The sequence below is a fragment of the Euleptes europaea genome, chromosome 16 (genome assembly GCF_029931775.1).
Source record: "Euleptes europaea isolate rEulEur1 chromosome 16, rEulEur1.hap1, whole genome shotgun sequence".
NCBI classification, from domain to species: domain Eukaryota; kingdom Metazoa; phylum Chordata; class Lepidosauria; order Squamata; family Sphaerodactylidae; genus Euleptes; species Euleptes europaea.
The window spans coordinates 44518714-44531997 of NC_079327.1; the positions used below are offsets into that span (position 1 = coordinate 44518714).

The window sequence follows — 13284 nt, forward strand, 5'->3', positions numbered from 1 at the left end:
GATCCATGAAAACAGAAAGGGCGAAAACGCACGGTCGCTTTATCCTCCTTTAATCCCTGTTTCAGCCAGGATTCGTCCAGGATCGAACCCATGCGTTTCGCCTAATGTGCGTTCGATCCTGGCTAAAACAGGGATTAAAGGAGGATAAAGTGACCGTGCGTTCTCACCCAAAGAGTAGGGTCACACCCCTCCCCTGGTGACTGGTCATTTCAAATTGACCAATGAAGGTCTTCCCTGCCCCGGGAAACGACCGATCACCGGGGGCGTTGCAAGCTAAACAGGAATGGTGCACGTGTCCTGCACTTTCTGTTTACATGGATGGATTTGCGCACAGCCTCGTCCCTGCTTTTCAAGGCAATGCGTACAGTTTCCACCCAGCCCGGGTCAATTTGATCCTGGCTGAAATGGGGAATAAAGTGGGTTAAGGGACCATGCGTTTTTCGCCCATATCTACCAAATGGAGTTTACGCAGGATAACTATTGCTTTCTCTACTCAAGGCTTACCTACTCAAGCCTTAAAAAAAAAAGTAACATACTTGATCACCCAGAAATATATGGAAACGTGTAGTTAATTCAAAAAGACATGGATACCTATAATTTAAGCCCTGCCTAGCCTATGTTAAAACTGAAAAGTAAATCTTTACTTCGACAAATTAGGCATGATAAGGCATACAACCCTTGAGGATATTAATGATAATGACATACTCTGGAATGTTTTGCAGTGTTACAAAATAAGTATTCTTTACCACCCCAGGAAAAATGGCATTACTTGCAGCTTAGGAATCGATTGACAGGAAAGGTTGAGGCAGACACTTGGGTAACCTCAGAGATTCTACCAGATATGCTGTTATTCCAAAACATTTCACAATTACCTCCCCCAGTTCCAATTTATTGTAAGTTTGCAGTAGGTAAGAATCTCCGGGGGAAAACAAAACAATATGTATGAATGAAGTGATCCATCTGAATCAACAGAGGCAAACATTACTGACTATTAAGCAAACATTTGACACATGGTTACACACAGATCCGGGTGGATGCCTCAATATCTTGCAAATGGAAAACCAAGTTACCCATCCCCAAGCTAGAGTTGCTTGTTTTGAGCATGTGCTAGGGTCGTGTAAATTTGTTACTTAATCCAGTCCGAATACAATGATTTGATTTTGAACACAGGAATAGATCAAATTCATACAGAAGAGGCACTAGATCCTTAAGCCAATTGCCACAGCTGAATGTCAGATTCTGAGAATGTGGGAAGTTCAAAATACCTCTTCAATTCAGGCTTGGTTCCAAGCTTGGAATACAGATCTGTTTTCCATGCTTTAGATCGAAGCATCCCTGAGCCTTCATATTATTATGAAACTTGAGTTCTTCCACTTGGAAGAAGGTCAGCAACTGTTTAAACAGTGAAGGATACAGTGAAAATGATATATATCCAATACAGAATTGTTCCTCACCCATGTACCACGTCCTTAACATACAACATTTTTAAGTGCCACACAGTTTGAAGTTCCAATACTGACCACAGGCAAGATGAGCACTATCAAGACAATATTTTTCTCCTGGAAACACCAGTCAGTAGAGTTGGCTGTCACGTTTGGGGATTGCGGACATAAACCAATTTGGCCCAGTGTGTTGCTTAAGCTCTGCTGAGCCCAGCAAAGTTTAACATCCTAAAGCTGTTGTGCAGCTGGGTTTATCTTTCTTGCCTACCAAATACAGAAAAAAGAAAAACCACGCAGATCCCAGAACGGACACGTCCAGTTTTAAATGGGATGCATCAGAACATGGGAAGAAGGGGATTATTTCTGTGATCCTACCCCACATTGCAGGAATACAGATCCTCCCATCGCCACCCGTCTCATGGGTGAGAATCCTAAAAGCCAAAATGGGGACAAGAATTAAGACAAAACAGCCGTTGGATTGACAACGGGCTTTGCAGGAATGCCAGAGCCACTGTGCTTTTTATACAGGTAGTGGCTCAGTTAATAAAACAAAGAAGAGGAACTCAGAGAGGTCAGGGTTCACCTCTGAAAATGAGGGGTGGGCTTCAGCTTTCTGCTTGGGGCCAGCTCAAACTGGCCTCACAAGCTGTGCTGCTTGTTTTTCCTTTGTAACCTTTCTTGATTGGAAGTGGATGTGGGTTCACTGCAAGAACAAAGACGGCTGGCTTCTTTTGCAAGCCACATTCCAGTATATCACCAAGGCATGCCTCAGCATTATATGGGACGAGACTCGATCACTTATTTTACGTGCTCCTCAGTCACTGTAAGGCAAACTAGCTTATAAAATACCCAATAAAATGCTTGCTTTAAATACCAAGATTACAATCCTTGATACTCAGCCTCTGCTGGCAAGGCCCTGACTCCCTTTTTTTTTTCTTTTTTTGCCTCATTATAGGCAGCTTTAAGTAGTGTTTTAAAGAGTGGAATTTTAAGTCTACGCTGTTTCGTGGCATTCATTCAACGGCAAAAACTATTTCCAGAAAGATCAGAAGGGAGAGCACACTCTTCCCAAGTCTATGGACTTCGACTATGGGTCAGCAAACTTTCTGGGCCCAAGTGCTGAAAATATTGCAATGTCTACCTGTGAAAATTTTGACAACAGAATTGGGGGGAGGTGGAAGGGGAGAGACAAGAGTTGTACTTTGCCAGACACTCTTGGACTTAGCTGGTGGCTGCAGGTCTGAGGGGTAACGATAACAGGCATGTGATGCCTGTCATATTCACCTGAACCACCGGCCTCAGCAGTGCTGCCAGTGCCTTCTTTGCTTGGGGAAAGATCTGGTCCTGGGTGCCAAGCACACACACCAAGGGTTGCCTACACCTGGTCCTAGACCCACTGTTTCATAGATCATGCTCTCTACAACTGGAATCAGGCAGAATGTCTGGTCTCTGTACTGTGCCCTTGTTCCACAATAGGGGGTTACATAATTATTATACTTTGCTGAAAAATACTAGAGACTGGAGGCACATGGTGCATTCCCTGCATTTGCATTTATTTACTTATATCCCATTTTCTCCCCAGATGGGAATGAAAGCAGCTTTTAGAACATTGTTCTCCCCTCGTCCATTTTTTCCACAACCACCACCCTGTGAGATACGCCAGGCTGAGATTTTGTGATGAGCCCAAGACCACCCAGTGCGGTTCCAGGGTAAAAGTGGGGATTTGGACTCTGGTCACCCAGGATCCCAGTCCGCTGCCCTATCCACTAGACTACACAGTCTCTCCCCAGTCCTGCTTGTCATGGTGAGGGTCATGCTTCCCCTTCCAATCAGTATGATGAGCTGCACATTCCCGCAACTCCAGCTAGCAGTTAACACACAGGTTTTCTCCCCTTCTCTGTTTCCCAGCATCCTTCAGGTGGATATAATGATTTAACACTTGAGAGTGATCCTTGTCCTCCAGCAGCCCAAATGACAGTGGCACACATTTTAGAAGTGCTTAGCACACAGAAGTTCTGTGAAGGGAGGAAGAATAAGCAGCTTGTGTGCTTGGAAGAGTAAGAGGAGAAGAAGGAGGAAAGCAGGTACAGATCTTCTATGTGTTGTACTGCTCTTTATGTGAGCTTGGAGCATGGGAAAAGGATGGGAAACTGTCAATGACTTTCTCTGTGCTTCAGTTTCTTGTGATCAACGTTTATTGTGTTGTCAGATACAAGACACATACTCCTCTGGGGCAGATTCATGGTGACCCCAAATTTTTGGTTTCCAAGGTTTCCAAGGTTGACCAATAAGCATAGTTTGAGATTGGAAAATCACCACAAACTAGGGGGGGCACACAATCAAACCACATTTCTTAGGAAGTCAGTTTTGAAGACACAAAAGTGTCTCACCAGCTGTTCTCAGTGTATGTATGACCTGTGAACTGCCAGCGGAGCTGACATTTCATCATGGCAGATTCCCTCATTCAGGCTCCTTTTCTGGAGTGTTTTGTGCAAATCGAGTGACTTAAAGAGATTCTCACTTTCCTTTCAATGCACATGAATCACCATTACGAGCTGCATTTTGCTCCTTTCCAGCTAGTGAATCCATGCAAGGCAGGAGGGTAGGCACTCTGATTCTCCACCCAACAAGCCGTAGCCTTTTCTTCCAAAAAGCCTAGCTGGAGTTGGCAGGGAATAATATACAATTGTTCCTTCCAAGTAGATAGTCTTGTTTGGAAGAACTGTTGCTTCTACCCAACTCCCCACTATCATAGTTGCTTGTAAGGGAGGCAGGAGGTTGGAATCCTTCCTCAGCAGCAAGTCTTCTTTATAGGGTCTGTATGCATGCCTGTGCCCTGACCTGGCTGGCCCAGGCTAGCTCGATTTTGGAAGCTAAGCAGGGTCAGCCCCAATTAATACTTGGATGGATGACCACCAGAGAAGTTCAGGGTTGCTAATCAGAGGCAGGCAATGGTAAACTACCTCTGTTCGTCTCTTGCCTTGAGAACCTGATGGGGTCACCATACGTTGGCTGTGACTTGATGGCACTTTCCACCACCATGTATACCAGCAAAGACCAGAAGAGGAACTTATCATCAAGGCTAGGATAGACAGCTCAAAAGGCATGTTTTTTCTTGTCCTATAGAAGGAAGCTTTAAATAAGAAAGGTATGATGATTTGAGGTCAAGGGTTGACTCAAAAATGCTAATGGAAATCATGAGTGTAAATACTGTTACGCCACAAGATGACCTGCAGGAATATCTGATGTTTTAAGACTCTACCCTTCATTAGACTGTCATGAAATGTTTTTACCTTTACATTCAGAGCTTCTCCTGAAATGACAGCCACTGTCACACCATTCTGTGAAGGTTTAGGTACTTCTTCATTCTTCAATTCTTGGTACTGAGGTTCCACCATTTTATCAGTGCTTCTCAAGTTGACCCAAAGCTGTAGGCCATGGGCTGGCTCTTCAGAGCAAGGCATCTCTGCATGTAGAATACCACGGCCAGCTGTCATCCACTAGATGCAAAAAGAGAAGGGAATAGAAGGCAGAGAATCACAATACTTACCTTTAAGAGTCTGTAAAGAAGTGTAAGACAAAAATTTCCCCTTTACAAAATCACGTAATGGCTTTGAATTCAAACTCTCACTCAAAGATGGCAATCTTATCTAAAATAAAATCATTTAGGTCAAGCTCACAGACACCATAGGACACCGCTTCATGCTATGATAACAGAGAGCCAGCATGGTGTCATGGTTAAGGTATTGGACTAGGACAGGGAAACCCAGGTTCAAATCCCCACTTGCGCCATATAAGCTTGCTGGATGACCTTGGGCCAGTCACACTCTCAGCCCTGACGCTGGCTAATATTTGGATGGAAGACCTCCAAGGAATACCAAGGTCATGACACGGAGGCAGGCAACAGCAAACCACCTCCTAATGTCTCTTGCCTTGAAAACCCTACCGTGTCAGCTGTGACTTGACGGCAAAAAAAGAAAAAGAAAACAGAGCTGAACATATTACAAGAATTTTAACTAGCTATGGAACAGAATGGTCTAAGGCAGATCACAGGAGGGTCTTTATCTACCAAGTAAACACTGCACACCTCTGAAAATATTGTATGAGTTGTTTTGGAAATAGTGACTTCTACAATAGCACTCTTTTCAAACCAAGGCCCACCTGTAATCTCCAAGCTGAAAAACTGGGCCCACTTATTTTACAGTATAACCTGGTACTTCTCTTCCTGCTTTGCAGTTAACTGATGCAAAAGAGCTCCCAGGATTCCTGTATTTTTAAAGGTGAACAGAAGCAGTGGCAGGTGCCAGCTTATCATGTAAAACTACACCTTGCACACTTTCTGCAGAATTATTAAGAGGTATGGAAGCCTCACTATGCATCTAGTTTCTGGGATCTGACTTTCAGTTGCAAACCATGATGCTTACAGGCACCTCCTGGGTTTTCTCTGTCTTTCCTGAGAACAAAACGTTTAAAGATTAGGTTTTTTACCAATGAAAACTGGGAATCTGGAGAACCTGTTGTATACACATACATGTATACATATATTAGTAGCTGGTTTTTTTTAAAGGACCCCCTCTTAAAGCAAAGGGAATAAAAGGGTAAGGAAATCATAAAGGAATTCATTAAGATAACCAATCTAATTTCTCTTCAGTTCAGAATACCTGCAAATCTCCTGGATTCAGTTGACCCGTGTGGCCACAGAAGTCTTCATGGGCCATGGAACCACCCTCCAGTAGATACGAAACCTGATGAAGAAAGTGGAAGGATTTACAGCAACCAGCTCAAGCCTGGTGGGAGGGGGAGGGCCGTAGCTGGGAATATGGTGGGGGGGCGGGGGGAACATGGTGGCACATCACTACCAGTGGCGATTCCTACAGCTATTCTACATCACTTCCATATTTTTACCGGAAGTGATGTGTTGCTGCAGCCGGTGTCGTGCTTTGCCCTCCTCCCACCACTGCTCGGAGTGGCGGCAGGCAACAGGGACCCCTGACTCTGACCTCAGCTCTTGAATGAATGGCTTTCACACAGATTGTCTGACCCCTCATCATCGCTGCTCTCTCTTAGGGGTATGCAGGGTTGCCAACTGCCAGGTAGCAGGAGATCTCCTGCTAATTCAACTGATCTCCAGCCGATAAGAGATCAGATCACCTGGAGAAAAATGACCGCTTTGGCAATTGAACTCTACGGCACTGAAGTCCCTCCCCTCCCCAAACCCTGCCCTCCTCAGGCTCTGCCCCAAATATCTACCACCGGTGGTGAAGAGGGACCTGGCAACCCTAGGGGTATGTGAGCATGCATTTGCTTTCCCCATCATGGAAGGGGAGAAGCCTTAAGCCTCTGCCTCTACACTAACCCCTTTCCGTAGGGCAGCAGGCACGGAGGGAGCAAATCCTGGATCTCCGCAGCTGTGCCCAACCGCATGTGCAAGCAAATCCTTTGCTCTTGCTTAGCAGGCACAGCCTCAGAATATAAAATAGCTCACACAAACAAGAACCATGTTTATATGGAAACTCAATGCCAGCGAGCGGGTACAGCGATTGGCAGGGCGTGGAAATGCTGAACACCAAAACGCCATCCTGGGGCAACCCGGTTTGGCAGGAAGACAGGCTAATGGTTCGGGTGAGATGACACGTCCGTCATGCTTGCATCTTCGCTCTCCACTCTCTGCCTCTCCCACCTCCCAGGAAACTGAAGCCAGACTGCGAGTCGCCAGAAGAACCGTCAGATTGGGACGCTGCAGAATGCTGGAGGGAGTTCCCTTTGGATTTGGGACACATACAAACATTTATGAATGGAAATGGTTTGGGGTGGATCCTGGCTGCGGAGTTTCCTACTGAACATCCCAGCAGGCAAGTAGGGTTTAGAGAAGAAACAAAGAGAGAAAGAGAGGAACTGCACCGCTACAGTTAATATTATTGCAATCCCTAGTTAAGTGCAGACAGCAATTTCTAACCCCTAGTCACGGCACTAAATTAAACCCTCTTAGGCCAGTGGTAAAAGTGTGTATATGATATAAAACCTATTAGCATTTTGGATTAAATTTACATTGTGCCAAACATACTATGTGTGTATGTGTAAAGTGCCTTCAAGTCACAGCCGACTTATGGCAACCCCTTTTGGGGTTTTCATGGCAAGAGACTAACAGAGGTGGTTTGCCAGTGCCTTCCTCTGCACAGCAAGCCTGGTATTCCTTGGTGGTCTCCCATCCAAATACTAACTAGGGCTGACCCTGCTTAGCTTCTGAGATCTGATGAGATCAGGCTAGCCTGGGCCATCCAGGTCAGGGCAAACATACTATAGCCATGCTAATATGTTTTCCCCAACTTTGTCCTGTGGTAGCCTACTTCCCTGCCAAGCCATAACGCTGGCACCTCACTTGTCCCATGAAATTATCCCGACAGAATACAACGTTCTGGCCTACTCCATAGGCGAAAATGCATGGTTGCTTTAGCCTCCTTTCTTCCCTGTTCCAGCCAGGATTCAGCCAGGATCCAGCCAGGATCGAACGCACAGTCGTGTGTTCGATCCTGGCTGAATCCTGACTGGAACAGGGAAGAAAGGAGGCTAAAGCGACCGTGCGTTTTCGCCCCGTGTCTCTCCTTTTTGTAGAAGGGAGTCCCTTCAGAATCCTCCCTAGCCCCACAGCTGTATTTGCATCTCCCACAAAGTTTCAAATCAAGATCAAAGCTGCAAGAGCATTTTTTTTTCAAGTCCTGCAAGAAAATCTGTCATGATTCACACCAAAGCTTTATTTAAAAAATACAGCTGTTTAATCAGCTATTAAAATTGCTGCAGATGAACAACCAGAAGGCAAAGATGTAATCTAAGCCTTGCTTACAGCAAATGGTTTAGAACTAATGACAAAACACCGCAGGGGGTCCTCTTAACTGTTTCTGGAAGACCATAATGGCTAAGCTATCAAAATATTAAAACACACACCAGAACTGTCACAATATCTTTGAACATGCCACACTTGTTTATTGTGGAATATTTTATTGCAGAAATTTCTGGACATTTAGTTATTTGCTATATTGTCCCTACCTCATAAACATCCAAAAGAACCACACTCCTTTTTTTTATAAATTTTTATTACTTTTTATAACATAAAATAAGAGAACCACACTCCTAATCATACAGAAACCAGACTAAAAAATCTTGTCTCCTACTCTTCCTTCCAAAATTTATGTAACTCAGAAGATTTCCACATAATTTACAGAGCATTCATCTGCTTGTTACCTCCTTCGACAGATTATCGGAGGAAAAGGAAGCGGCTGCATTTCTGCACTTTGCATGCAAAAGGCCCCAAGTTCAATTCCTGCTATCTCCAGTTCAAATGAGCTCAGCCAATGGTTGTTGATAAAGGTCTGCCTAAGACCTGACGGAAGTCGGTTTCAGGTTGCCGGATCAAGGTTGACTCAGCCTTCCATCCTTCCGAGGTCGGTCAAATGAGTCCCCAGCTCACTGGGGGGTAAAGGGAAGATGACTGGGGAAGGCACTGGCAAACCACCCCATAAAAACAAAGTCTGCCTAGAAAATGTCGGGATGTGACATCACCCCATTGTGGGAAGTATAGAATTTCAGTTTATTTTGATTTAAATCTTAGCATGTTAGTTATTCACAAGATATATAAAGAAGATAAAAGCACAGAAAAATATTACTCTATGAAGACACAAGTATATAATATCATTTTATATTTGTAAGCTGTAGTTATCTATATAAGCCAGTAGGGAGCAGTATATCCTAGCAGACGTTTACTCCTTGGGGAAATGCCATAATTTTGGTGCCACAACCAAGAAGGCCCCATCTAGGTTTAGATGACAGGGCCACCCAAAGCTGGGCCCTTGAAGATAATCATAATGGTTGGGAGTAGATGGACCTTAGTTCATATAGGAGTAGGTGGACCTTAAGGTATGCAGGTCTGAGGCCATAAAGGGCTTTAAAAGTAAATACCAGCACTTTGAATTGAATTAGCCAGGACCCTCTCCAGACAACATCCTAACACTTAGCAGTAGTCTAATCTAAATGTTACCAGGGCAAGCACCCGGGTGCCACAATAGCAAGATCTTTCCTAATCAGAAAAGACTGCAGCTGGTTCACCAGCCAAAGCTGGTAGAAGGCATCCCTAGCTACCACTGCCATGCCTTTATCCAACCAGACGCCTGGATCCAGCAGTACCCCCCAGAGCTCAAAGCTACTCTTTCAACGGAAGTGTAATCCCATCCAGAAACAGGAGACCCTTCAAATCTCAAATCAGTCTTTCCAGTCACCAGTGCCACATCTGTCTTCTTGGGATTAAGATTTAGTTCATTGAAAGATCAGTTATTTGTTAGAAAACGTACATGCTGCCTCTCTAGAAACATCATCCTTGAACACTCGGTAAAATAACCGAAAGGGGGAAAAGGCACTTAAAAAGGCAGCTTAGAATCATAGAATCCTAGAGTTGGAAGGGGCCACAGAGGCCATCTAGTCCAACCCCCTGCCTAATGCAGGATCAGCCAACAGCATCCCTGACAAGTGTTTGTCCAGCCGCTGCTTGAAGACGGCCAGTGAGGGGGAGCTCACCACCTCCCTAGGCAGCCGATTCCACTGTTGAACTACTCTCAACAGCCGGGCAGGTAAGGAAGTTGTGTGACTGTGGCCCTTGCAGAGTTTGTCTCCCAGCACACATCAGGGAAGTTGAAGTCACCCATAACTACCAGGTCATGTTGTTTGGATACTCTGTCAAGCTGCTCAAGGAGGGCAGCAACCATCTGCTCACCCTGGTCAGGCGGTCTATAGCAGACTCCAACCACAATACTGTTTTCCTTTCCTTCCCTTATCCTCACTCAGATACTTTCCACTGGGCTGTCACCCATCTCCTCCAGTATTTCCTGGCAAGGAAACCCTCTCCTCATATAAAGCGCCACTCCACCTCCTCTTCGGCCCTTTCAGTTCTTCTTGAAAAACTCATATCCATCCACTACTACCTCCCAGTCATGGGCATCATCCCACCAAATCTCTGCAATGCCTCCTAAATCATATCCCTCTGTCTGCATTAGGAGCTCTAACTCCTTACTGCTCAAGCTTCGGGCATTGGTACTCAGATCTCCCCCATTGAAAACAACGAGGTTTAACTTTGGGTCATTTGCCTAGAATCTTATCTACTTGTATGAAGTCAGAAACATTAAGATTTTGAAATATTGTCGAAGGCTTTCACGGTCAGAGTTCATTGGTTCTTGTAGGTTATCCGGGCTGTGTAACCGTGGTCTTGGAATTTTCTTTCCTGACGTTTCGCCAGCAACTGTGGCAGGCATCTTCAGAGTAGTAACACTGAAGGACAGTGTCTCTCAGTGTCAAGGGTGTAGAAAGAGTAATATATAGTCAGAAAGGGGTTGGGTTTGAGCTGAGTATTGTCCTGCAAAAGTATTGTCCTGTAAGTATCAAGATAATGTGCTAATGAGGGTATGGTATGTTAATATGGAACCATTGTATCCTGAAGTGATCTGTTAATGTGTGTAATCCAAAACTAATCTGTATGGCTATTGTTGAATGTTGTCTTTGTCTGGAGGTGTTTCAGGACAGGAAGCCAAGCCTTATTCATTCTTAAACTCTCCTCTTTTCTGTTAAAGTTGTGCTGATGTTTGTGAATTTCAATGGCTTCTCTGTGCAATCTGACAAAATAGTTGGTAGAATTGTCCAGTCTTTCAGTGTCTTGGAATAAGACCCTGTGTCCTGTTTGTGTCAGTCCATGTTCAGCCACTGCTGATTTCTCAGGTTGGCCAAGTCTGCAGTATCTTTCATGTTCTTTTATCCTTGTTTGTATGCTGCGTTTTGTGGTCCCGATGTAAACTTCTCCACAGCTGCAAGGTATACGATATACTCCTGCAGAGGTGAGGGGGTCTCTTTTGTCTTTTGCTGATCGTAGCATTTGTTGTATTTTCTTGGTGGGTTTAAACACTGTTTGTAGGTTATGTTTTTTCAAAAGTTTCTCCATCCTATCAGTGACTCCTTTAATAAATGGCAAGAATACCTTTCCTATGGGAGACTGTTTTTCTTGAGTTTTCTGATTTTTGTTTGGTTCAATGGCCCTTCTGATTTCATTCTTGGAGTAGCCGTTTGCTAGCAGTGCGTGATTTAGATGGTTAGTTTCTTCCTTGAGAAACTGTGGTTCACAGATCCGTCTTGCACGGTCCATTAATGTTTTGATTATTCCTCTTTTCTGTCGGGGGTGGTGGTTGGAGTTTTTGTGTAAGTAGCGATCTGTGTGAGTTGGTTTCCGGTAGACCTTGTGACCTAACTGAAGGTTTGATTTACGGATGACAAGGGTATCAAGAAATGGGAGTTTACCCTCAATTTCCTTTTCCATGGTAAACTGAATGTTTGGATGGATATTATTAAGATGGTTTAGAAAGTCCATTAATTTTTCTTCACCATGGCTCCAAATGGTAAATGTATCATCTACGAACCTGAACCAGACTGTAGGTTTGTAAGGTGCTGATTCTAATGCTGTCTTTTCAAAATATTCCATGTAAAAGTTTGCTATTACTGGACTGAGTGGACTTCCCATAGCTACTCCATCAATCTGTTCATAAAATTCTTGATCCCATAGGAAATAACTTGTTGTCAAACAATGGTGAAATAAGGCTGTTATATCTTCTGGAAAAATCTGGTTAATCAATGAGATTGTGTCTTTAACTGGAACCTTGGTAAAGAGGGATACAACATCAAAACTGATTAATATATCCTTTGGATTGAGTCTTAACGGACTGATTTTGTTGATGAAGTGAGTTGAATCTTTGATGTAAGAAGTGGTTTTTCCAATGTGGTCCTGTAGGAGGGTGGTCAAATATTTAGCTAATTCGTATGTTGGGGAACCAATGGCACTCACGATGGGTCGGAGTGGAACGGAATCCTTATGAATTTTAGGTAGTCCATATAATCGTGGTGGTTGTGCTTCAGTCTTGCATAGTTTTCTGTGTGTGTCGGGATGAAGAGTGGAATTCTTGATCAGAATGCTAGTTTTCCTGGTAATTTTGCAAGTTGGATCTCGTTTTAGTTTTTTGTATGTGGCAGGGTCCAGAAGTTCCTCAATCTTCTTTTTGTATTCTTCTGTTTTCATGATCACTGTGGCATTGCCTTTGTCAGCTGGTAGAATAATGATTTCTGGATCTGCATTGAGGGTCTTGATGGCGTTTCTCTCCTTGCGTGTTATATTGCTGGTAGGGGGCTTTGCTTTTCTCGTATATTGCTGGTAGGGGGCTTTGCTTTTCTCGCAAGGAGAGAAACGCCATCAAGACCCTCAATGCAGATCCAGAAATCATTATTCTACCAGCTGACAAAGGCAATGCCACAGTGATCATGAAAACAGAAGAATACAAAAAGAAGATTGAGGAACTTCTGGACCCTGCCACATACAAAAAACTAAAACGAGATCCAACTTGCAAAATTACCAGGAAAACTAGCATTCTGATCAAGAATTCCACTCTTCATCCCGACACACACAGAAAACTATGCAAGACTGAAGCACAACCACCACGATTATATGGACTACCTAAAATTCATAAGGATTCCGTTCCACTCCGACCCATCGTGAGTGCCATTGGTTCCCCAACATACGAATTAGCTAAATATTTGACCACCCTCCTACAGGACCACATTGGAAAAACCACTTCTTACATCAAAGATTCAACTCACTTCATCAACAAAATCAGTCCGTTAAGACTCAATCCAAAGGATATATTAATCAGTTTTGATGTTGTATCCCTCTTTACCAAGGTTCCAGTTAAAGACACAATCTCATTGATTAACCAGATTTTTCCAGAAGATATAACAGCCTTATTTCACCATTGTTTGACAACAA

At 43.9% G+C, this 13284-nt stretch overlaps 1 protein-coding gene across 1 annotated transcript in view; it reads right to left on the bottom strand.

The window, feature by feature from the left end:
* PIR (pirin) overlaps positions 1 to 13284 on the bottom strand; it is a 43998-nt gene that overhangs the window by 16435 nt on the left and 14279 nt on the right. Inside the window, exons 3-4 of the mRNA XM_056861950.1 lie at positions 6104 to 6187; positions 4736 to 4942 (exon numbers count right to left, since the gene is read on the bottom strand). Coding sequence (XP_056717928.1) covers positions 4736 to 4942; positions 6104 to 6187 — 291 coding nt within the window. The remainder of the gene's footprint in view (positions 1 to 4735; positions 4943 to 6103; positions 6188 to 13284) is intronic.